This window comes from Eubalaena glacialis, chromosome 5, assembly GCF_028564815.1.
Source record: "Eubalaena glacialis isolate mEubGla1 chromosome 5, mEubGla1.1.hap2.+ XY, whole genome shotgun sequence".
NCBI lineage: Eukaryota > Metazoa > Chordata > Mammalia > Artiodactyla > Balaenidae > Eubalaena > Eubalaena glacialis.
This window is the reverse complement of record NC_083720.1, coordinates 128,974,361-128,999,781: the sequence shown is the minus strand read 5'-3', so window position 1 is coordinate 128,999,781 and position 25,421 is coordinate 128,974,361. Positions and strand designations below refer to the sequence as shown.

The 25,421-nt window shown below is 37.4% G+C and overlaps 2 protein-coding genes across 2 annotated transcripts in view; one reads left to right on the top strand and one right to left on the bottom strand.

Moving 5' to 3' along the window:
• The window catches only part of DAPP1 (dual adaptor of phosphotyrosine and 3-phosphoinositides 1), a 58,491-nt gene extending 55,608 nt beyond the window's left edge, over positions 1 to 2,883 (top strand). The window contains exons 8-9 of the mRNA XM_061191686.1: positions 1,393 to 1,480; positions 2,815 to 2,883. Of these exons, the coding sequence (XP_061047669.1) occupies positions 1,393 to 1,480; positions 2,815 to 2,883 (157 nt within the window). The remainder of the gene's footprint in view (positions 1 to 1,392; positions 1,481 to 2,814) is intronic.
• Positions 2,884 to 8,559: 5,676 nt separating this feature from the next.
• LAMTOR3 (late endosomal/lysosomal adaptor, MAPK and MTOR activator 3) lies at positions 8,560 to 25,224 on the bottom strand. Its single transcript, XM_061191687.1, has 7 exons — positions 25,090 to 25,224; positions 24,726 to 24,771; positions 22,111 to 22,145; positions 13,698 to 13,756; positions 12,029 to 12,162; positions 10,828 to 10,891; positions 8,560 to 9,125 (listed from the first exon to the last, which is right to left on the bottom strand). The coding sequence occupies exons 2-7, from the start codon at positions 24,732 to 24,734 to the stop codon at positions 9,052 to 9,054; spliced, it is 375 nt and encodes a 124-aa protein (XP_061047670.1). The 5' UTR covers positions 24,735 to 24,771; positions 25,090 to 25,224; the 3' UTR covers positions 8,560 to 9,051.
• Positions 25,225 to 25,421: the final 197 nt, after the last annotated feature.

The following is a 25,421-nucleotide window of genomic DNA, read 5'->3' as shown; positions in this document are numbered from 1 at the left end:
GGGGTTCTGTTAGCAAGAAGAAAGGAAAAATTATCTGTATTAACAGGCAATTAATCATGTCTCTCCCAGGGAGGACCAAACAATGACAATTCCAGCATTTGGTTCTGTACACAATATCACACCTCCCCCGAGCTCCCCGTCTCTCTACTCACTGCCCAACCGGACCTCACGTCAGGGTTTACCTTTTATACACAGGGACTTACCTCTTGTCTATTCAACATTAATTACTGGTATAACCAGATATGCTGCTTTGGTTTTAGGATATAGAAACCATTCTGATTTCACTTTAAGGCGTTTTTCTTTTTTTTAATTAATTTTTAATTTTTGGTTGCATTGGGTCTTTGTGGCTGCGCGCGGGCTTTTCTCTAGTTGCGTTGAGCGGGGGCTGCTCTTCGATACTGAGCATGTGCTTCTCACTGCGGTGGCTTCTCTTGCGGAGCACGGGCTCTAGGCACTCGGGCTTCAGTACCTGTGGCACGCGGGCTCAGTAGTTGTGGCTCGCGGGCTCTAGAGCACAGGCTCAGTAGTTGTGGCTCACGGGCTTAGTTGCTCCGCGGCATGTGGGATCTTCCCGGACCAAGGATCGAACCAGTGTCCCCTGCATTGGCAGGCGGATTCTTAACCACTGCACCACCAGGGAAGTCCAAGGCTTTCTTTTTTTTTTTTTTTTTTTTTTTTTCTTTTTTCACAAAAAGGACAAAAAGATTTTTAGTGTTTGGCATCTCAACTGTAAGGACAGGAGGTGTGGGCAAGATATGTCAGATGATTTTGACTCTATCGCCAAAGAGACAGTCAAAGGAGGAGTTAACTCTACTCCTAGAACAGTCTTTCATGCCAGTAGGCAAGTTTGTCTTCCCTTCAGCAAAGATTAACTCATGGCCAGAAGTGGGCAAAATAAATAGTTGAAGAGATTTATTGTCTCTTTTTCCTGCTCTGAAAAGTTAAAACTGCCTTCATCCACAGAGGGCAGTGTCATCCTTGCTGAAGCCAGCTAACACAAATGAGCTCCTTCAACAAACTCTTACCTGTCTTGCTTGTTCTTCGAATCATAGCACAAGTTCTGAGTCATTTAACAGATCAGCTGAATAAACACATATGTGTATTCAGTCTAAGACATGAACAATAAAGTGATCTGGGGGTGACCTGGACCTGGTTTTTTTCTTTGGACTCTCACTAGAAAATACAAATCTGGCCTGTAATAATAATATGAATCTACAGCCTCAACATTTCTGCGTTTGCTGGCAGGACTAGCTCCACATACACCAACTCCTCAAGTTCTCACCCAGGTTCTTTGTCAATTCTTTTTCCCCTTGGAATACTCTAATTAGTGCTCAACTAATAGATGTTCAACCAACTATCTGGAGTGTTACATTCTTTCTTTTGTCTTATCAGCTTAGTATTTCCATTCAGGACATTTTATCTCTGTGCAAAGACAGGAGTAGAAGCTGACGAGTGGATCAAGATATTACGCTGGAAATTGGTGAGTTATTCGTGTCTCTGGATGCCTAGTACTCAGAAATCACATGTTGATGATTTCAAACATATTTCTATTGAAAGAGTCAGACAACCCCCGAGAATGGACGGGAGGTCTACTTGCAGGCTTGTGGAAGAATCTGTTCATTCTTCTGGGATGCGGAAGGGATGGAGAAAGGAATAAAAGAAAAAGAACAAAGATGCACTGGGGTCTCAGCCCCAGAGCCTAGCCTGGCACCCTGGTGTCTATCAGGCTTCCTATAAGTGTGTGGGCTGGTCCAAGTTTGCCTGGAGGAGGACATGTGGGACCAGAGGTCAGACAGAGGAAAGCTGACATATTTCTATAGTAGAAAATCCTTTTATTTTGTCAGAGAAGGAGGCTTGCCAGAGAAACTTAGCTTAATGTCCAGTGTAAGCGTTTCTTTGTGCCAGTCAAGGACAAAAGGTGTGTTAATTTATCTGCTTTCTATGTACCTCCCAGGAGGAAGACAAAGGGCTTATAAGAATTTACTAGTCTCATGCATTTTTTGTGTGTTTGCAAGTTAGTGAGTTGTTAGCCGAGAACTTGTCCTTAAAGCTTTCTTAAATTTCCTATAAATACCATCTTGAAACCCTTCATGTTTTCAACTATAGAAAATTATTCCTAATTTTTTTAATGAAATTAGCTGATATATACAATCTTATTGAATATTCCTTTCTAAATACTGGGATTTTTGCTTTTGGTTATCTTTTCAGTTTGAGATTAAATGCAATATACCACTCATTCTGAGATAGTTCCAATGTATTTGATATTCAATGGGGAAATACTCTGCCATATGAAGCTTTTGCTCAAATATGAATCATCTTTTATTTCTTCTATTTTGTAACTATGCAAGTGACACAATCATTATAGAAAATTTAAAGTAAAAATATATCAATTGCACATCCTTTCAGACTTCTCTCTCTGAAAATAAGTATTAAAAACAAAATTTAATCATTCTGTAGTGTTCTTTACTTGCTCACTCCACTTAGCAATATATCATGAACATCTTTCCATATCAATAAATTTAGATCTATATCTTCATTTTGATTCATTGAATAGTATTGCATTTTATGGATTACTACAAGTATCAGGCCAGTTCCCAATCTGTGCGTGTTTTAGCAACCACTTTACAGTATAGTCTCCTGAGAAAAATACAGAAAACCTGAATAAAACTTGGGGAGGAGGGGACATGATAATTAATTTGTAGTTGCACGGTTTCCTTACTAGTCAGCATTTCTTATTTAATATTTGTTAAAAGCCAAAGTTTGTTATCTTAAAGTTGCTCAATAATAAATACACGTGGGTGTGCTTTCTTGCAGTCTCAAATAAGAAAACAGCTTGATCAAGGGGAAGGCACAATCCGATCTCGGTCATTCATCTTTAAATAGACAGACCTTCCTCGATGAGGGATGCCCTGACCCAGGAGCAGGGTGGAACGTTCCTGATGTTGTGATCCACAGCAGGTTTCAGATGAAAGCTAAGGATTTTTCTGTAGAAACAAATCAAAAGCAGATGCGGATTTGGACCTTTCAGAAGACACCTCATTTGCTGACTCACAGAAAACTGCTGCCCGTCAAGATCCTGCCACGTCCCTGAGAATACCGAAGGCTCCTCGTTCTGATGGAGACGGATGAACCACTGCGACCAGGCGTGCTCGATCTTAGAACACGCAGTGGGAGATGGTTTTTGTTTTCCCTCATTGTTGTCCCCAAGCTGGTTGACATTAGTTACCCAAAGTCCCACTCTGCACCAGGGTCAACTCATCTGACTTCCAGGTTGTGCTATGATCCAGGAAGGAAACAGCTATATATGTAGCCCGAGGTTTAGACTGCTTTTCAGAAAGTGTATTGAGATAGCAAATGTCCAAGATTGGGGTGGGGGAGCAGTGTTGTTTTTACTTTTTTTCCCCTTTATACAAAAAACAAAACAATTTCCAAAACTAAAATGGAAAATGTTTGTAGTATTTATTTTCTCTTTCTTTGTAAAAGGCTCAGATATCTAATGGGTCCTTTGTTCCCCTCTAATGATAAACCTGTGAGAACTAAATCTCCTATGGGCTATTGGACAAGATGATAAGGATAATGGAAGGTACAATCTTAAAAAAGCATCTCTTTTAGTCATTTTGGGGGAAATGCTTTAAAGAGTGAGAAAACAAATTGAGGAAGAGTGATAAAGTAGTAACTTGTAGTTTAATAATAATTATCACAATAATTATTATTATAACAATAATAGAGCACTTGTAAGCACTAAGTTATCTTCATCCAACACTTCTCAAACAGACTGAAAGAAACTTTTCAAGTAGAGTGTGTTGTAACAATCCCTTCCCCAGAGTGAAAGGGAGGTATTGGCCCAAGAGAAGAAAGATGTACCTTGCACTGCACGGAACACCCTATGCCTTATTCAAGAGCAACTTCTTTTGTCTATTGAGGGAGTAACACTAAATCCACATGCAAAGGGTAATGATGTGTTTGTTACACAGCGTTTTCAAGCTAGAACAAGGGGATTGAAATAGGGGGATGAGATACTGGCATCCAGAGCTCCTAAATAGATTTTAACCCCTTCTATTATCTTTGTTAATACTGCTTTTTTAGACTGAAGTTTGAAAGGAGACAAAAGTGGAGGAAGAACCCAAACAAAAAGGTTGTGGAGCAAAGCTATGATACGACGCTGCTCTTGCAGTCCAAAGGGCTACCTTGTTGAATATGTTTCTTCTGTTATTTAAACATCTAGGACTTAGAAATTACATTAAATTTTTGTATGTTTCAACAAGGTTTTTAATGTATTTTGTAATGTTTGTATCATACGGGATAAAGCAAATGTCAAGTTAAAATGTATTGTGTCAAGTTTGCAAAGTAAGGATTTAGACATAAATCTTCACTGAGACGTACAGTTTTGTTTTCTTAGATCCAAGGGTGTTGTGTAGGTAATATTTTTATTTTTTGTAAAATATGTCATGTTTATTTACATTCTTTGGTTATGTTTATTAAAAACAGCATGATTTTGCTGCGCCTGTAATATTTTGCTATTAAAGTGTTTTTAATAACTGTAATTTAAAAGAAATATAACCAATTAATATCATAAATAGCAATGAAGAATGCACTCTGGTTAGACTATGAGCTACAAAGGATTGAAGGATTCAGAGTTGAAGAAATAGTCCCCGTTCTCAAGGAGTTTTCAGTTGAATATGGAAAAGATAAGAAATACATCCATGATGACGTATAGAAGTAAATACGATAAATACTGCAAGTGAGGCACACAAAGCTATATGATGGAGTGGGCTTCAGCTTTTGGAGGGTTTTGACACGAAAAGGGCGATCTAACGTACACTATGCAATTAGTACTACCCCAGATGCTTTACCTGCTCTCGGCAGCCCTGAAAAGTGATCACGATTTCACCTCCTGAGAGAGCTCAGGGAAGGGCCCCAGGACGAGGGAGGATGATTTGTGCCAAATCGGAGTGGGGCTGTTTGGGAGAATAGCTGTGTCAAGCTCTGTCGCTAACAGTATGTGCTCATCATAAAGTACCTCAAGACACAGCCAAAGGATTAGCAGTTATTCTCAGAATCCCACCAACCCCGGGAAAATCTTGCCCTGCAGAAGCGCCATTGCCTCTGGACCAGGGGAGCGCCCCGCTCAACAGTGAGGTGGCTGTAACTGCCTCGGAGGGAGACCCATCCCTATTCCTGGGCCACCGGACAGGGGAACACTCAGCAGGCCAGAGCCCTCTCCTCCAGCCACGTGGCACTCGGGAGACTGGGCTCTTTGGTCCCTCCCTCTCGCTCACGCTTGGAGTGCAGGTCAGGGAGTTACACCGAGCCGCTGTTTCAGGCAGAGAGCAAGAGAATTATTACAGGGTGAATATAAATTCTACCTCCCTCCTCTACTGCTACTTCAGGTCAACTGCAGCAAACTTGTCGTTTTGCCGAAGTCTTCCCAGCCACGTTGAGCCTACACTCTGCTCACCGCGATTCAGGCTGTCTGGGCATGACGTCCAGCAGAGCTTCTTAAATTATCTGTGGAAAAGGGCCAGATTTTTTTTTCTTTTTAAATTTATTTTCTATCACAGACTGGGAATTTGTAAAATCCAATAAGTTATTAGAACACTGAAGTAAAAATACAACTATCACAATCCCATTTTTTAAATCAAATTCAATAGTTAGTATGTCTGCTGTTTTTTAAACCCTTAACCCTCAACTTCTGTAACTTATTTTGTACTAACAAACAGAACAGCCCAGTCTATGGACATTTCAAGTAGGTCTGGCTAGTGGACAGCCACGTAAAATAAAGCAAGAGCCTTCTTGAGAAGGAATTCACCTTGATGTTGCTATCAAGCTATTTCATAGACGTGCTTAATCACATCTACAATCCCCTGAATTTATATACAAGGTTATACTCCATAACACGGGTGGGGCTCATTCAAGCAGTTGAAAGGCCTCAAGAGCAAAACTGGGGTTTCCACGGGGAAGAAATTCTCCCTGTAGACTGCAGCCTCAGCTCCTGCCCGAGATTTTCCAGGCTTCTGGCCTGCCCTGCAGATTTGGGGCTTGCCAATTTCCAAAATCAGGTAACCAGTCCCTGGAAATAAGTCTAATTCATATATATCCTACCGGTTTTTTGGTGAACCCCAAGTGATACAACTTTCTTTCCCAAATACCTCATCACCATTTTATTATAAATTTTGTTGTTTGCTGAAATATTTTATTTAGTTAATTTTAATTTTATCATTTTTGGATAGTTAACAATTCAGTAAGTAAAGTTTACAGTGAAAAGGGTCACTCCTGGGAACCCTGTCCCCCAGGTACCTAGTTCCACACCATGGAGGCTACCCATGTTACCACGTTCTGTGCATCTTCAGAGATACCTATCATATACAAGCAAATATGAACATACATCTATATTTTTTCTTCCTATACGTAAGTTGTAGCATAGCACACAGTTTCACACGTTTTTTCTTCTGAACATTGTTTTGGAGATCATTCCATCTCAGTACCTAAAGTCTTCTTCATTCTTTTTTCCATTGGACAAATGTAGAAATTTCTTTAACCAACCCTCTATGATTAGGGTGAACATATAATCCATCTAAAGTGGGACCCTTCAGAGTTGAAAGGAGCACTAATAATTACACCAAGAACAGCAGGTATAAACTGGCATTGTTACAAAAAAAAAACAAAAACAGATGGTCACCTCATCTATGATGGATACTTGTTTCCAATCCTTTAATGTTACTAAATTGCAATGAATATAAGTATATACTTTTCACACGTCCGTATGCATTGGTAACATAAATATCTAGAAGTGGAATTGTGGGCTTTTGTGTCAATTTGACTCAACATGGGGTGCCCAAACTAAATATTTTGTGTCTGTGGGTTCTCTTTCTCTGGAGAATCCTAATACATTGGGTGAAAGGTTATGTGCACTTGAGTTTGGTAGAGATAGCCAAGTTGTCCTATTTAGAAGGATATAAGAATTCACACTTCTATCAGTAGGGCATAAAGAATGTCTGTGCTGATTTTTTAATAAATCTTTCCCAATTGACTTATGATGTCATCTTTACAATGTTTTAACTCCTCATATGTATGTACTAAAGTCTGTTTCTGGGTTATTCTGTTCTACTGATCTGTCTAGTTGTGCACCTGATGTAGTTTTACACTACCCTTTAAAAATAATCTAGTTTTATATTACCTTTTCAAAAATTCCTTAGAAAGTTTCACTTTATTTCTCTGGATGAACTAAAGAATAATTTAACTATTATACCCCTTAAAATAGAAATTTTAATAGTAGCAGTGTTCACCATGCAAAGGTTAAATATCTCCATTTATTAGTTCTCTTTCCTGGGTGGTGGGTATCAATGTATGTAGGTATACATATAAAATTACCAGTAATTACAATTTTGGTCACCTCATTTATAAAAGACTTTCTTGCTTCATGAATCATTGCATTGGCAAAAACTTCCTGGACACTATTAAATAATAATCTGGATAATGGGAATTCTAGACTTTAATGGATGTGTCTAATGCTTCATTAGGTTATAACAATTAACTATTTATAGCATGCTGCAGGTAAAACATAGCTCCTGCCTCTATTTCTTTGTAAAGGCTGTTGTTCTTGCCCAATTTAAATGCCCCATTCTGTGTTTTCTATAGCATCCTGTGCACAGCTTCATCACAGCACTTCCTATACCTGTTGCGTTTACTGAGCTGTACATTCTTTAAAGATAGGTACCACAATTTAGTCTCATATTTGTAGAGGATGGGAGAAGAGAGGGAAGGAGGGAGGAGGAAAGGAAGGCAAGAAGAAGGAAGGAGGCAGGCACAGTGCCCGGCTGATCTCACTGCACAACTTGAGGGACTGCACTCGTACACATGTCGTGTAAAACGCACTCCTGGAGCACAGAAATATGACGTACACTGCGCTCCTTAGAAGTCTGCAGTGTGGTAGCGCTAGTGAACGGTGCACAGTAGGTGCTCAATGCCAGGTACCAGTGACAAACTCTGATTGTCAAAGATCCTAGGAGGAAATTACCAACCTTGAATGATGGACTGCATTCCTGAAAATGAAAAGCACATGCTAGAACTGTGATACCAATTTCAGAGATTAAATTAGGCTCGTGGATGAGGTTTATTTTCCAACTGACAGTTTATGTTAGGTAAAATGGTCTCCAAACCAGACGTGAAACAGTCACTTATTCGTATGGTTGAAAGAGTGAATTAAGTTAATTATAGTCTTTAAACGTTTGAAAACAGTCTGGGGGAAAAAACCTACATAGTGCTCAAACTGTACTTTTAAAAATACTATTTTATTTATACTCATGTATGAAAAAAAAGGGCTATACTACCATGTTTACATACATACCAATATTGGAAACAATTCAATAATGAATCACATCTAAATTTTATAAAGAATACACAAACATTAAAAAACACTGATTGGTTACAGACAGCAGAGTGGAGGAAAAACCCATTAGCTATCATTTTCATTTCCAGTAAAGAGCAGCGCCCTCTGAGAAGAATCAGATCAGTTAGTAACACTCACCTGTACTGCAAAACAAGACATACAAAGGAAAGTTAGCGATTGCACTGATTTTATTACTTTTACTAAGCCATTTTATCTTCCTCTCAATGCAAATAAAATAATACGAAGAAAAATATGTCCTCACTATTCACAATAAAAAGAGTCTGCTTATTCTGCAGGCCTGGCATACTGTCCAATAGGGAGCACTCCATGGCTCAAGTGGGTCAAAGTATCATTTCGATTCTGAGCCACCGAATAGAATCTCATGCATATTTGGTGACTGGACTAACTCCATAGGAGCTGTGATAGATTGAACCATTTCTGTGCAATCCCCAGATCTCACAAATAGGAAAAGGCCCTACACAAAAAAAGATAACAATCAATCTGTCCGTAAATTCTATCTATAGGCTCTTTCTCTAGTGTAAGGTGGAAAAAGGGGCCCTTTCTTGAGTACACGGATACAAGTGTTGTTGTGGTCTAAAGATTGCTGGATTGATACTGTCTGATATAATGAAGATAAGGTATACATAGAAACCACTGCCAGATCAAGAAACTTCCACAACTTGTCTCAATTCTTCAAATAATGGAGCAAGTTCCTTTTCTAGGCTGACAATTAGTCCTAAAACAAAGAGATTAAGAAAATTTGAACATTAGAAAAATGTTTATCAAAATGTATAATACTAAAAAAGTAAATGAGACATAGTTCATTCTCCATTACTAAAACATACTTAAAACAAAATATTGTAATTCTAAATAAAGTAACCAAAAACCCATATTCATTATGAAGTTTATTTTTATCATCTATTAACGTAAATGGAAATATTTATATGTATTAGAAGACGTAAAATGAATTATATATGTGCTATAATTTTGTTAGTTTTGAAAGGAAAACTTTAATTTATACCTTATTATTTCAAAATCTGCACTGATTCAGGAATAATACACATGATTTTTACTAAAAAAAGGTATACTTTTTTCCTGAGCCAATTTTAATGAACTTTATCAAAAGATAGGTAGATAGCAAAGGAATAATCAAATATTTATTATATAAATTCAATAAAGCTAAGATATAAATGGGTATTTCAAATGAAAACAATAATTTTAAAGATGCTTGGCAGGAGTATAAAACACACACTGAAAGAAACAAACTAGTCTAGAAATTAGCTTCTCCTTAGTTTACCAGAGTAGAAGGCTATATATATCTTAAATACTGCTTGTTTTATGCTCAAATAAAGATCTTCCTCTGTCTCACAGAGCATTAAAAGCACCTGGGATTCTCAAGGAAATGTTCTAAGTATCAATACTAAAATACAATTCTGCACATTATCATAATTTATAACAACTGATGATTTTATAACATGACAGTGATTTATCAGAACTGAGGTTTAATATACTTAAAATACTGACACCACTACTATCCTATACAATTTATAAAGTGTGTTCACATACAATATTTTATAGCTTCAAAACATTTAGAAATGGAAGAGACCCAATAGATCATCAAATCTAAACCCCTCATTTTAAAGATGAGGAATCTAAATACAGGCTTCAGTGACATAGCTGGAAACAAAACGGGCTCAAAGAGCTTGGAAAGAAAAAAAAACAGAAAAGGAATGTATAACAGTCCTAACAGTGGTGAAATCTGAAGGAGACAGACCTTAACAAAATTCCACTTCAACCAAAAGAGGAAAAAAATTACAACTCAACTGAATACTGTCATTATTTTACGTGAAAGTAGACAGTGAAGGCTAGTGGATATAATGAGATCTTACTATCTTCTCTAGGAAGTACAGCTTCCCAGTGTTTGTCCTCACATTCTCCCACCCTAAAGAAGAATGAGTATATGCATCCTCGTCACACTCTTTAAGTTCTCAGTCACACTCATCTCGCCCACTATGGTTCAAGATTTTATAGATTGGTCTATATGGAACTGAACTCATCCTTGATTGTTTTTATGTGTTCTGTTTGGTTATCTTCTCTACTCTTCTTTGTTTTCTTAAACTGTTGTAACGTGAGCAAGACATAGCATTCAAGAGGTGAAGATAACATTTAATTTTCCTTTCTGTCTTAAACGATCACTTACCTATACACTGTCTCATTTGAACTAAAAAATAACCGCACAAGATCGAGAAAGCAGATATTAGTTCCATTACACAGATATGAAAAACACAATTCAGAGAAGTTACACTTCCAGAGATCAAGGAACAGATGGTAGACTGGGCCATGAATTTAGGTTTTCTTACTCTAAATCTGCTATTCCTATCATATTAGACTGCTCAGATATGGTATTATAAAGAGTTAAAAGCTGTATTAAAACACACCTGTATTAGCATTGCTGCTGGCTATGAAACTCACCACCAAAGGTAAACGATTGAATTGAACCACCTAAAAAGAGAACAAGATCTAAATAATATGTTACATAGTGAAAAGGTAGTGTAATTCAGATGAAATATCTTAATCTTCCAAAAAACTTTAAATGGTCAATGTGTAAGATACTAGCCCAACATCATGGTATTACATCATGAAAACATGCAACAGCTGAAAATAAGTATTTCCATAAAACAGGCTTACTGATTATCTCTTAGAGACATTAATACCACTTAGCCTGGAAAGTTTTTAAGGTGGGGCTGTGTCTTCTTCATCTTTTTTTATCTTCTAAGGCCCTACAGAGTGTCAATTACATAATAGGGGCTCAATGAATATTTGATAAGCAAATAGGTCAACGCAGTATTTCTCAGTCATTCAAGTGGTTATAACTTCATGATCTTCTGCCTCCTCTGAACCACTATAATTTAAATTAATTTAAATTTAAATTAACTTTGAATCAACTATCTTTTTAAAAAATTTAGCTTCAACCTAACCCTTATTGGCTAAATTAAAGGTCAGATGGGCTGGTTACCTCTTGCCTAATAGACATTAAAATATGTAACTTTTAAAATAAAAAATGTCACTTATGTAGCACCAGTAGTACATGACATACTCTGGGAAACATTGTTCTAAAGTAGAAGTGATTAATTTATTCTAAAGAAGAAAATCCAGCTGGAGGTCAAGAGATACGTAGCAACTAATTTCTTTCCCACAAATAATAACCTCACTTATTTTATATATTTCAAACCAAATGAAGGAATTAGTAGCGATAACAAATTTAAATAACTTATCATTTGACTTTCAAGGAAAATTCTGTATCTGTCACCACAACAACAATTAAAAAAGTGTGTCATTTGAGAAATCACAGTTGTTAAATAAGCTAAGGGCACCATCTACTGGAGGTAATAGTGACCTGACGTACCCTTTTTAGGATAACATATACTTTACTACTAAATCTTTTCATCTAATTTTCTATATTAATTAATTCCTGAAATGTGAAAAAAATTACTACAGTTTAACATAACCAATTTGAAGGTTAAGATTTTATAATTCCATCCCCTTTGAAACTAAAATTTAGAATTATAAACTACTTTATACAGAAAACATAATAATAGTTGAAATCATCAGCAAACCATTTGATAATTATGAACTTACCTGGTAGGTGTTATAGTAACAGATGATACTTTTATTTTTTGAAAGTCCAAGTTTGCTCCCTTGGTCTGTTGCAAGGGCAAAAGTAGACAAGAAACCAGGTCTCAAAGCGTGCTCTGGAGCATTATCATTGGCCACTGGAAATATAAATGATTTAAGTAAAAATTATGCAGGAAATACGGTAGGGAAAAGATGTAGAGCACTTTTTTTTTTAACATAAACCTGTAAAAAAATGAGCACAACGGTTATGCTTCACAATACTGAAAATCATATTACTAACTGGGTCTCATCAATTTAGGTGGGAAAAACCACTCAGCCAGAAGTTGAGTGATCATAACTAAGGGAAGAAATGCTGGTTCTCACAATTTTTTAAAATTTTCAAATGAATACTAATTGTTTCCATTTTCTTAATATCTAACTTAAAACACAGATTATGATTATCAGTACAATTAATAAATTGAACGTTTTGGTTAACAGAGCAAAGCTAGAATAGTAAAAAAAAAGCTTCAAAAACCTTTGCTCTTATAAAACCCACAGAAGTATCTTTTGTAGATGATAATAATTCTACAGCTGGCCATGTGTTTTAAGTTTCTTTCACTCATTAAAAGGTCGAAGTGGAGTTAGTTGTACCAGTAAGTGCTGAGCTTAATTAAGGCTTTTAACACAGCGATCCTCAGAAAGAACATTAGAGCTGGAAAATCTCTGAGATTACATTCTTCAAAGCCCTCATTGCAGAACTGAGAAAAGGTAAGTGACTTGCCCATGGCTATCTATGTTCTATGCTGGGTTAGAAAGCACACTGGATCACACATCAGGAGATGATGGGTTCTTTGCCTATCTTGTCACTGACTCATGTGCAACTTTGGACTGACAATGTATTCCTTGTGCTTGACCATTTTCACTTATAAAATGAAAGAACTAAATTAGCTAATTTCTAAACTTTCTTTCAATTCTAAAGTCTGAAATTATCCGACATATATGATAACCCCAGGTGGAAAATAAATTGTAAACAAAATACGCAGAACATTATTTAATCTTTCTGTGACATATATACTTTAAAAAAAAAAGGTAAAACTCAGGCAAAAAGAAATTTCTTTTTCTTTTTTTTCTTTTTCCTTAGGTTAACCAGTTCTTCTTTAGGCAAAAATTATTGTTAGATTCTGGTTAACTAAAGTAATTGTGAAGTTAAAAGTTTTTCAAAATCTTATTTCCAGTAAGGAAGCAGAACAAGAAAGAGTAAACAAAATAATAAATTTATGTTAATTCAAATGTATGGATGTTTATCCTAAAACTACTAGCAATATTGATAAAAAACATATATTGGGGGAGTCTGTGTGTATAATATATCTAGCTGCATATATGCCTACTCTCATCACTTAGATTTACTAATCGTTTACATTATACATAAAATGTCTTTAATGGGAAACTGGGCTTGTGATAAATCCATGCTTAAACTCTGGATGATATCGTGATACATTTGATATATAATAAGTTACTGAAGATTCCAACCCAGCCTTCAACACACAAAAGCAAACATTTCCTCCCAAACTAAGACCATCTCCTGAATGTATTGAAATGGGTTATTTTATGCTTGCCTTCTATATTACTCAGATATAAATACATTTTTATTCAAAAGCAAACATGACACTGGCATATAATTGTTCCATTTTACCTTTAATGACAGGCACGCCATCTCTATCTGACACAACAATAGCATGGAGCCCCTCAACACTAGAAAAAAAACAAAAAGTTAAAATATTATGAAACATTTTCTCAAAATATGTACCTTCAAAGTCATAATGGTAATTTTCATGTATACTTCTGAAAAACCATGGGAACTCAATTATTGATATAAGCTCCTATAACATGTTTGCCAAAACTCTTCCACCATAACAAGCAAAAACAGACACAGTTGCCTTCACACAACTTATAATCTAAAAGGAGAGCAGCTATCATTCAGATCACCTCACGCAAATATAAAACTACAACTTGGGAAGTGCCATTAAGAGATATGTGGGGATACGTGAGCCTATAAAAGGGGGGTTGATTCAGACAGGTGGGTCAGGGAAGGCTTCCCTGAGGAAGTGGTATCTCAGCTGAGATGCTATGGTACTAAGAAAAGAGGGGCAGAAAGATCATTGTAAGCTGAGGGAACAGGACAGAAAGAATGGAGGTCATACAGCAATCCTTTCAGCCACGCCTACACAAGAAGTAAGCAGAATGGTTAAGTCTACAGCTGTGAAGTTAGAAAGACCTGGTTTCCAGTTCAGAGTCTGGTGCTTACTGTTTAAGCTACCTTGTGTCAGTTACAAAACCTCTCTCTAAGTCTCAGTTAATCTGAAAATGGGGATAATTGTACTTATTTGGCTACTGTGAAATTTAATAAAATAATGCATGTAAAGCAGAGGGTGGTTGGTACATAATTAACATTCAAAAACATTAATTAACATCAATGTTGTCATCTGTGCACACTGAGAATGACATAATTTATCCATGCAGTTTAAATACTAAATTATTAGTGAGAATCCCTAGAGCTCAAAAGTGTTAAAAATTATAATGGGGAAACATCCTCAAACTTTCATCGTTTACAAACGACCTATAGCCCTTTAACTATAACACAAAACCTATAGCCTTGTAACTACAGGCACATCTCATTTTACTGTGCTTCACTTTATTGAGCCTTTTATAACCCTGCATGGAGCAAGTCTATTGGCACCAGTTTTCCAACAGCACGTGCTTTGTGCTTCTGTGTCACATTTTGATAATTCTCACAGTATTTCAAACTTTTTCATTATTACCATATTTGCTATGGTGATCTGTGATAAATGATCTTTGATGTTACTCTTGTAATTATTTTGGGGTACCACAAACCATGTCCATACAAGATGGTGAACTTAACTGATGAATGTTGTGTGTTGTGACTGCTCCACTGACAGGCAGTTTCCCCACCTCTCTCCCTATTCCCTGTGACATAACAGTATCGAAATTAGGCCAGTTAGTAACCCTACAATAGCCTCTAAGTGTTCTAGTGAAAGGAAGAGTCACACATCTCTCATTTAAGTCAAAATCTAGAAATTATTAAGCTTAGTGAGGAAGGCATGTCGAAAGCTGAAACAGGCCAAAAGCTAGGCCTCTTGCACCAAACAGCCAAGTTGTGAACACAAAGGAAAAGTTCTTGAAGGGAATCAAAAGTGTTACTCCAGTGAATACACGAATGGTAAGAAAGCAAAACAGCCTTATTACTGATATGGAGAATGTGTTAGTGGTCTGGATAGATGATCAAACCAGCCACAACATTCCCTTAAGCCAAAACCTAATCCAGAGTAAAACCTTAACTCTCTTCAATTCTATGAAGGCTAAGAGAGGCGAGGAAGCTGAAGAAGAAAAGTTTGAAGCTAGGAGGTTGGTTTAAGTAAAGAAGCTGTCTCCGTAACATCAAAGCACAAGGCAAGTGCTGATACAGAAGCTGCAGCAAGTTATCCAGAAGATCTAGCTAAGATAATTAATGAAGATGGCTACACTAAACAGCAGATTTTCAATACAGATGCAACAGCCTTCTATTGGAAGAAGATACCATCTAGGACTTTCATAGCTAGAGAGAAGAAGTCAATGCCTGGCTTCAGAACTTCACAGGACAGGCTGACTCTCTTGTTAGGGGCTAATACACCTGGTGACCTTAAGTTGAAGCAAAATGCTCATTTACCATTCTGAAAATCCTAGGGTGCTTAAGAATCAATGTTCCATCTACTCTGTCTGTGCTCTATAAATGGAACAACAAAGCCTGGATGACAGCACATCTATTTACAACATGCTTTACTGAATATGTTAAGCCCACTGTTGAGACCTACTGCTCAGAAAAAAAGATTCCTTTCAAAATATTACTGCTCATTGACAATGCATCTGGTCACCCAAGAGCTCCGATGGAGATGTACGATGAGATTAAGGTTGTTTTCATGCCTGCTAACACAACCTCCATTCTACAGCCCATGGATCAAGGAGTACTTTGGACTTTCGAGCCTTATTATTTAAGAAATACATTTCATAAGGCCACAGCTGCCATGGACAGTGATTCCTCCGATGGATCCGGGCAAAGTAAATTGAAAACCTTCAGGAAAGGAGTCACCACTTTAGATGCCATTAAGAACATTCATGCTTCATGGGAAGAGGTCAAAATAACAACATGTACAGGAGTCTGGAAGAAGTAGACTCCAACCCTCATGGATGACTTTGAGGGGTTTAAGACTTCAGTGGAGGAGGTAACTCAGATATGGTGAAACAGCAAGAGAACTAGGATTAGAAGTGGAGCCTGAAGATGTGACTGAATTGCTGCCATCTCAGGATAAAACTTTAATGAATGAGCAGTTGCTCTTTATGGACGAACAAAGAAAGTGGTTTCTTGAGATGGAATCTATTCCTGGTGAAGATTCTGTAAAGATTGTTGAAATGACAACAAAGGATTTAAATATTACAAAAAACTTAGTTGATATAGCAGCAGCAGGGTATGAGAGGACTGACTCCAATTTTGAAAGAAGTTCTACTGTAGTTGTAAAATGCTATCAAACAGCCTTGCATCCTTCAAAGAAACTGTGAAAGGAAGAGTCAATCGACACGGCAAACTTCACTGTGGCCTTATTTTAAGAAACTGCCACGGCACCCCAACCTTCAGCACCCACCACCTCGATCAGTCAGCAGCATCAGCACTGAGGCAAGACCCTCCACAAGCAGAAACATTACAACTCACTAAAGGCTCAGATGACGGTTAGTATTCTTTGGCAAAAAAGTATTTTTTCAAGAAAGTGTTTCTTACCTAAGGCATGTACATCGTTTTTTTAGACATAATGTTATTACACGCTTAACAGACTACAGTATTAGTATAAACATAACTTTTATATGCAATGGGAAACCAAAAAAATTGTGTGACTCGCTTTATTTCGATATTCACTTTACCGTGGTGGTCTCCTCAGAAATATGTTTACTGTCCCTACTATATCCCCGAATTACCCCCTCCTTATGGTGTTAACCTTAATATTTTAACTTAGGAATGAGGAATATTAATATTAACTTAATGTGCAGATACTGAAATTAAACTTTCTAAAAATCTCATTGTCAAAAATTTTCAAGTCAGGGAAGTGTGATTAAAATTCAAGTAGAAAATGTTACAAACAAAACTACTTATCTCCCTCACATTTAAAATTAAAATGATGAAAACAACTGTGTCTCAATATTTACTGGTATTATTTTCTATTATCATTCAATCTTGAAACTATCTATGGATTAAAACATACTCTATAAAATTAATACATAAAAACAAATATTTGTCAAAGTTAAAAACTAGGTTATATGAAAACATATCCTACAGATACTTGTACACATGCAAATTAACTTTGTGCAACTGTCAATAGCAACACTACTTGAAAGAGGAAAAGACTGGAAACTTAACTGTCCATCAAGAAGGACAAATTAAATATGTTATGACACGCATAAACCATGGAATATTCTGCAATCACAAAAAAGAGAAAGCTCTTTATGTACTGAGTGACTGACCTCAAAGTTACATTAAGTGAAAAAACACACATTTTGAATAGCGTGTACAAGAACCAACAACTTATGTAATACAATGTGTAGGCATGTGAGGGTATATGTTGCAATGGACTAAATGTTTGCCATCACCCACAAAATTCGTATATTGAAACCCTAATCCCAGTGTGCTGTTATTTGAAGGTGGGGCCTTTGGGAGGTAACTGATCATGAGGATGGAGCTCTCATGAATAGGATTAGCAGCCTTATCAGAGGTCAAAGAGCTAGCTAGCCCTCTTTCCACCACATAAGGATATGAGAAGTCAGCAACCTATAACCCAGAAGAGAGTCCTCACTGTAACCAGACCATGCTGGCACCCTGATCTCAGACTTCTAGCCTCCAGAACTGTGAGAAATAAATTTCGGTTGTCTATAAGAAATCCAGTCTATGGTACTTTGTTATAGCAGCCTGAACTAAGACATATGAGTATATGTGCAAATACATGTGCTAATATACATTTGCTTGCAGGTGCATAAAATCTCTCTGAAGGTAACAATGGGTGCCTCTGAGACAGGAGTTGTGCAGCTGAAGGACAGGGATAGGAGGCTCTTCACTCTATGTCCTTCAGTTAACTTTCAGATTTTGAACTTTACAAATGTACTGTCTACTCAAAAAATAAGCCAATTGAAAAACAGGTAAAGAGTACTAAAAAATGTTTAGAAATATTTGTATCACCATAGGTGACTTCTTTTTTCTTATTTTCATGGTAATTAATTTAAAGGCCAATTAATGCACCAAAAGAGGAGGAAGAAATATAAGGACATTCTTTTTAATGGATTTCAAATCCACAGATATAAAAGCCCAACAAAGTAGAAAAATGACTCATATATTTAAAGGACCCATTTAAAGAAATCAGGTCACAAATATAAGACGTGTTTCCAATTCTATACACAGTGAAACAAGAAAAACATGAATACATCTTACTAATAATTGAAAATAACTATGATGTATTAATAGGTACGCTACACTTTTAGAGGGGATAAATTGAATGTTATGAAATATCCTGCAGAAATCTAAACCTTAAGCTAAGTGAAACAAATATTTTTATCCTAAAAAAGCAAATGTTACATTAGTAATCAAAGATATCATACTTAGTTCTATTCACATAATGATGAAACATTTGGTTTTAACACAAGAAGCTGTGAATATTAAAGCCTGACACTGTTTTGAGTCACAATTAGATTTGAAAATACAAATCCAAGAACTATATTTAACAGAGAATTCAAATGAACAAAAGCACATTCCATTCACATGTATCTCTGACTTGGTTGTTGAAAGTCATAACGGTAAGAATTAAAAGCATGAACCCACAAGATAGGGGTAGGGGATTAAGAGGTACAAACTATTATGTATAAAATAAGCTACGAGGATATACTGTACAACACAGGGAGTAGAGCCAATATTCTATAATAACTATAAATGGAGTATAACCTTTAAAAAGTGTGAATCACTATATCGTATACCTGTAACTTATATAATATTGTACATCAACTATACTTCAATTTGAAAAAAAATTATTCTTTCAAAAAAAAAAAAAAAAGAAAAAGCATGGACCCACAGCTCTGGAGCCAGGCTACCTGTGTCCAAACCCCTTAACTTTACATACATCTAGCAACAAATCAAAGTGTATATTCTATGACTTTTCTTTACATGTTATTACTTATTCATTCTTTTAGCTCTTGGGTGCAATAAGCCCACTTTCAAGAAATGATCATGAAAATGAACCAAAGTGGCCTCAGTCATTATGGGAAAAAAACACACAGTACTAATCCCTTTCCTTCCACTGTGGAAAGATTTTCATTATGTTTTTACAAATATCCTTTTCACATATATCAACTATGCTTCTGTTCCTATATTTTGTCTCCAGTGTGGTATCCCTCCCTCTCCCCAGGCCAATTTTATCATCATTTTAATATGCTAAGCCTCCAATAAGGTAAATACAGGTAAGCACAGAAAGCCCTTGTTTTGTATGGTTCCAATATGGACACATTTTAGTTACCACAATTTAGATAAATAATACCACTCTCCCCCAGCAGCTTGGGTAAAGTCTCAGTTAGCTGGTACATTAGCTGAACAACTGCATAAAGTACAAGCTTAGTTAATTCTTCAGTTCACAAATCACTATGTAAGTAACTCTGTAAATAACAGATGCAAATTGTGACCAGTAACCAGTCACACCACTTCTTTCAGAGTGTGTTGGTGATTGTTCATGGAGCATGTTATGCAGTTTTTGAGGAGATAGCAAAGCATGTTGTAGTTTTGTTACTTTCTTGTCTTCCAGTGACAAACCACGTGACCAAAGAAAAAAAAAAAAAAGGATAACTGAAATAGGGAACGGCCAATAAAGATGAAATGCAGCAAAGAAATGAAAAGTGATAATGCTGGAATAGAGAGTAAACGGAGTTATAGAAGAAACAGGTGGCTGAGGAATGCTGACGCTTGCTGCTGTGCACTAGATGTGCAGCCAGAACAACTTAGTGAAAGCAAATGTACTGATGTAAATTAAGAAAAGTGGTTGTGATGAACAGGATAAAGATGTCCCAGAGGAAGTGACACTGGCAAGAACCTCACATTAAAGGAACTCTCAGAGACATTTCACATCACTGAAAGTACAAAGGACAGGGACTTCCCTGGTGGCGCAGTGGTTAAGAATCCGCCTGCCAATACTGGGGACACGGGTTCGAGCCCTGGTCCTGGAAGATCCCACATGCCGCAGAGCAACTAAGCCTGTGCGCCACAACTACTGAGCCTGCGCTCTAGAGTCCGCGAGCCACAACTACTGAGCCCATGTGCCACAACTACTGAAACCCGTGTGCCTAGAGCCCGTGCTCCGCAACAGGAGAAGCCACCGCAGTGAGAAGCCTGCGGACCGTAACAAAGAGTAGCCGCCACTTGCCACAACTAGAGAAAGCCCGCGTGCAGCAACGAAGACCCAATGCAGCCAAAACTGAATAAAATAAAATAAATAAATTTATTAAAAAGAAAAAGAAAGTACAAAGAACTTTTGGAAGCTAATCCAAAGTTAGAAAGAAATATGCCAATTTGCCAGGCACAGAAAAGATGCCTGTTCCTTATCTTAAGGATATACCTTTCAAATATCTGAAGGTACAATATATGAAAAGAAGTGGAAAAACACTGTTCAAACTACTTTTGATACGTTTTTTTCAAAGAAATAAACACCTTAATTCTCAATGTTTCTAATGTTTTAAATTATAGTGTATTAAACAAATATTACTTTTAGCACTTGTTTCCATTTCCCTAAATATAACCAACAATAAGAGAAGTTTTAATGTGTTGGCAACATTTTTTGAAGGTCACAAAACCAAAGTAACTTTTCCCATTGATTATTAAAATTGCTTTGGACAGTTGCAGCTTGTAGGGTCATTTTTATGGCCCTGCCCTGCTGTGCAAAGCTGAGGCTGCTGCTCCTGCTGGTCATTAGGCTGAGAACAGCGTCGGCAGCTTGTCTTTACAGCTGCCAGTACTAGGAGGGAGGCAGTAAAAATGAATCTAAGTATCACATTAACATAAAGTCAATGGTAACAAATAACACTTCAGTAGTGATTTCTTCCTGAGCAGAGAAGAATATAGATAAATCAAAACTAGAATACTAATTTCAACTGCTCTGTAATCAGAGTAAAGGCACAAGCCTAGGCAAACCAGACAAACCAATTTAGGCAAAAATCCAAACAAGGGTTGTTTTTTTTTTTCCCCCCACCTATGTAAATTGACATCTAAAACCTTTTTAACATCAAACAGATTCGGAGAATAAGAAATAAAAAAAAAAAAACAAAGGATCTCACTACATATTCTGCTATACTAATTCAAAGGTTATTCAATTTTTCTGGAATGTGAAAATGGATGTCTCAATATATTCCTCTCTTTCATGCCCTTAACTCTAAGGTATCATTTTACATTAAACTAAATGTGAATTTTAATTCAACTAAAGTGACAAAGTCCTTTGAATCAGTAAAATACCTAAAAGGAAGTCACTATCCTCAACACAAGAGCCTAATTTACAAAATGGTGCATCAAATCCACTGTGGGCAGGTAGGTGAAAGCCTTGTGATCTTTCCAAGTATGAGCTGCTAAGTCTAGCATTTTCCGGTTATGTAGACTCAGCAACTAGGTCTTACAAGCAATGTTAAAAATAAAGGCAAATTCTTAGGTTTTTCCCCCTTGAAATTACTCCAACTACTTCAAAGTATAATCCAGTAAATCGCTATGAAAGAACTCTCAAGTGGCAAGAAATCTGGGTTCTAGCCCTCTGGCATTCACTAGCTGTTTAACCTCAGACAAGTCATGTAACTTCTCTAGGGCTCATGTTGTTTATCTGCAAACTCAAAGCACATCACTTGTGCTACATAAGATTATGTTAGGTATTTGAAAGTGCTAAATAATAGCATAATACACACATATTAGTCTAAGATAAACAGAAACAAAATACTACATAAAATTAACATATGTTAAGCAGAATTTATTTACTAACAAATTAGTAATTTTTTACCTTGGTAATTTTTTGTACAGGAATCGTTTTAGGTCCTGAAAGAAAATATAAAAAATCGTATTATAATAATAATGCCTTGTACTGGTTCTCTAGACACTGTCCTATCCACATCTCAGGTAACTTAAGTATTCGTTCATAACCATTCTTGCTTGTGTTCTGTCTTTCTTTCTGATTTTGATGCTTTAACTAGTTGTGTGATTTCCAACAAGTTAACCTTTTTCTCTAAGCCTCAGTTTCATTATTTGTTGAGTAGGGATAATTATAGAACCTACATCATAAGATTGTTATTGAAGTTTATTGATACGATGCATGTAAAGTGATTAGCATATCCAGAAGTGGAAACACAAATACATATTAGCAGTAATATTAGATCATACTTTTCATCCTATTGTACATCTTCTTGTTGCTAACTTTGTGTTCACTTGAGAATATATTATGAACATCTTTCCATATCCACAGACTTTCTAACAACACTTTAACAGTCTTGGGTAAGTTGAGGAGCTTCTCTGAAACTCAGTTTCCTGCGTGACTAAAGACAAACCACCATGTGTGTCAAGTGTTTAGCATGGAACATAATTACGACTAAAGAAACAGAAGACTACATTGTCTCATTACACTCTCTCATCTGGGGAGTTTCATTGACAATCCCGGCATCAATTATGAGCTCTACATACGTAAATCAGACACCTGCTGTTTTGGCCCTTTAATCCCTACTATTCTCCAAACCTGGACGCTCACTTTATTTCATGTTATCACCACCAGCTTACCTTTGCACACACTATCACAAAGCTCAACTCATCACTTTTCATCCGAAATCCAGATTTCCCCAATCTCTTCTTGTTTCCACTAATGGCACTACCAATCCCTGTTACTTACTCAGCTTTGAAACATAAAGTAATATTTAACCCAAAACTCACATGTGTCACTTTAAAAATCACTTGTGAAGACAAATGTTTTTAAATTGACGTTCTTCTCTCCTTTCCAAATGACGTTACAGTTTAGGTCCAGTTTATTGTTTATGACTTACACTAGCCTCCCAATTGGTATGACGGTCTACCATTTCTACCCCACACATTTCTGCACAATGCCAATAATCATATTATTCTCCTTCTCTAAATCTATAGTTGCAGTGATTCTCAACCCTGGCTATGGAAAACACATGGAGAGCATAAAAAGAACTCTGATGCCTGGTTTGGAGGCGCTCCCCAGATGATTCCCTGTGCAGCCAAGATCAAGAATCAATGTTTGAATGGCTCTCCACTGTTTACCAAATTACGTACAAATTCTGTAGACATTTGAGGCTGTCTACAATATGGTCTACAACTAATTTTACAGTCCTGCTTCCTACCACTCCCTCAAATATTTCCTCAGCCACAGCTGAACTGGACTGTTCACAGCTCCTCCACATACATCTTTTCCTTTCCTATCTCTAACTTTGCTTATGCTATTCGTTCTACTAGTAATACCACCTCGACCTTTAAAAAAAAAAATTGCTACTCATCATTTAGAGCTAATCTCAACCACCAAATACTACAAACCAGCTTTCCTGATAAAGACAAACCGAGGCAATCCCTCTCTCCTTTGAATTTTTACACAATAATGTATGCACATCTATGATCACTTGCTTACTATACTTTTTTTTTTAACTTTAGAAACCCTTAAGGAAAGAAATCATACCTTAGTCATTTTTATTTCTCTCACAGCCCTTACTACAGCAATCTTTTCAAGGGAGATGCTCAAAAGAATTTAGTGATTTGATGATGCCTGGAGAATAAGGCCTCAAAAATATAATGGAAGGCACCCAAAAATGGAGTGATAAAGGCATAAAAAGCTAACTGTTGAAAAACATAATCTTGCAACCTAAACAGAAAAATCCGATTCATATTGATGTTGAATAACCATTTAGTGTACTGGTTAAGAGCACGGGCTCTGGAGCCAGTCTGCCTGGGTTGCTATCTTGACTCCACAACTTCCTAGTTGTGTAACCTGAGGAAGTCACTTGATCTTTCTGTGCCTTAGCACCCTCATCTATAACACAGGGATAATAATAATAGTGCCTACCTCATAAAAGTTACTGTAAGAATTAAATGTGTATGTTCAATGTTCCAAAGAATGTTTAGCATGTATGTCAGCAAAATAACAGTATGTAAACTATAAACAAACACAGACGTTAATAGTATTAATTACCTGCTGTTTCTAAGAGTGAAGTTCTCTAAATTTAGAATTTTGGTTGTATTGCTGTGCTAAAGAGGTGTTGGTTATAAATCATCTGCAATTGCTACAATGAGCTCAGAGAGACATAACACTTACTGGAAAAAGATTCAGAGCAACAAACCATCATTTAGAAATCGAAATGGTAGATATACAGAGCTTCTCTCATGCCCGCAGGACTGGGGCGTGGGAAAAATAAAATCTCAACCTCAGGCACCTTACAGTCCTCCTTACGCCCATTCCAGGCAGAAACTCTGGACCCCGCAAACTACTCAAATTAATCTCTCACTTCAGATCCTAGAGAAAATAATGAAGTGGAGGGAAACGCTAAAACGAAACAAATTTGTACTTGGGAAGCGCTACCTCTCCCCGCCCACTCTCTCCTTCCTCTTGTGTTAACTCACATCCGCCATGATGAACCCCTTCCTCTCGCAGGATCAATCTCCACGCCTGAAAAAGAAACTCCTGGTGACTGTCCTCTCACCACTTCCTCGCCCTCCCCACCTCCAACCCAATACGCGGGGTCAGCTTTCCTCAGGGTCAGACAAGGATCCGCGGCTCCAGGGCTCGTGCCAGGGAGGCTGAAGGCACTCGGAGTTTCCACATACCCAGACGGGTAACCGAGATGCCTGACCTCAGCCCACTCCACCCTCTCACCCCCAAAACTCAGCCCTAAAGGGGAGGCGAAAGGGGAGTCCTCTCTTCCGTCTCACCGCCCGCGCCACCTGCGGGCCCAAGCCTAACACCGGGCAAACTGGCTCCAGTTACCTGGGTTCCTGGGCTGCCCCGTTCCCTGAGCTGTCACTTCAGAAGACAGCTTCTGACACAGGTTCCTCTAAAAGCCGCTGTCACGTGATTTGTAACCGCCTCCGTGCTCCAGGAAGCACTTCCCAGACCTTCGACCCCGGTGACGCCGGATTTCCGGGGAGGTGCTTCGGCAAAAGGGAGCGCGCAGCCGCGCGACGCGCCCAGCCCGACCCCTGCCCCCAACCCGGGGGCTGCTTCCTGCGCCTGCGCAGAGACTCGGACATCGCGACCTCTGCTGTCGGATCGAGATTCCTAAGAGATCGCCGAGCCGTGAAGACCCCCGGAAAACGCAA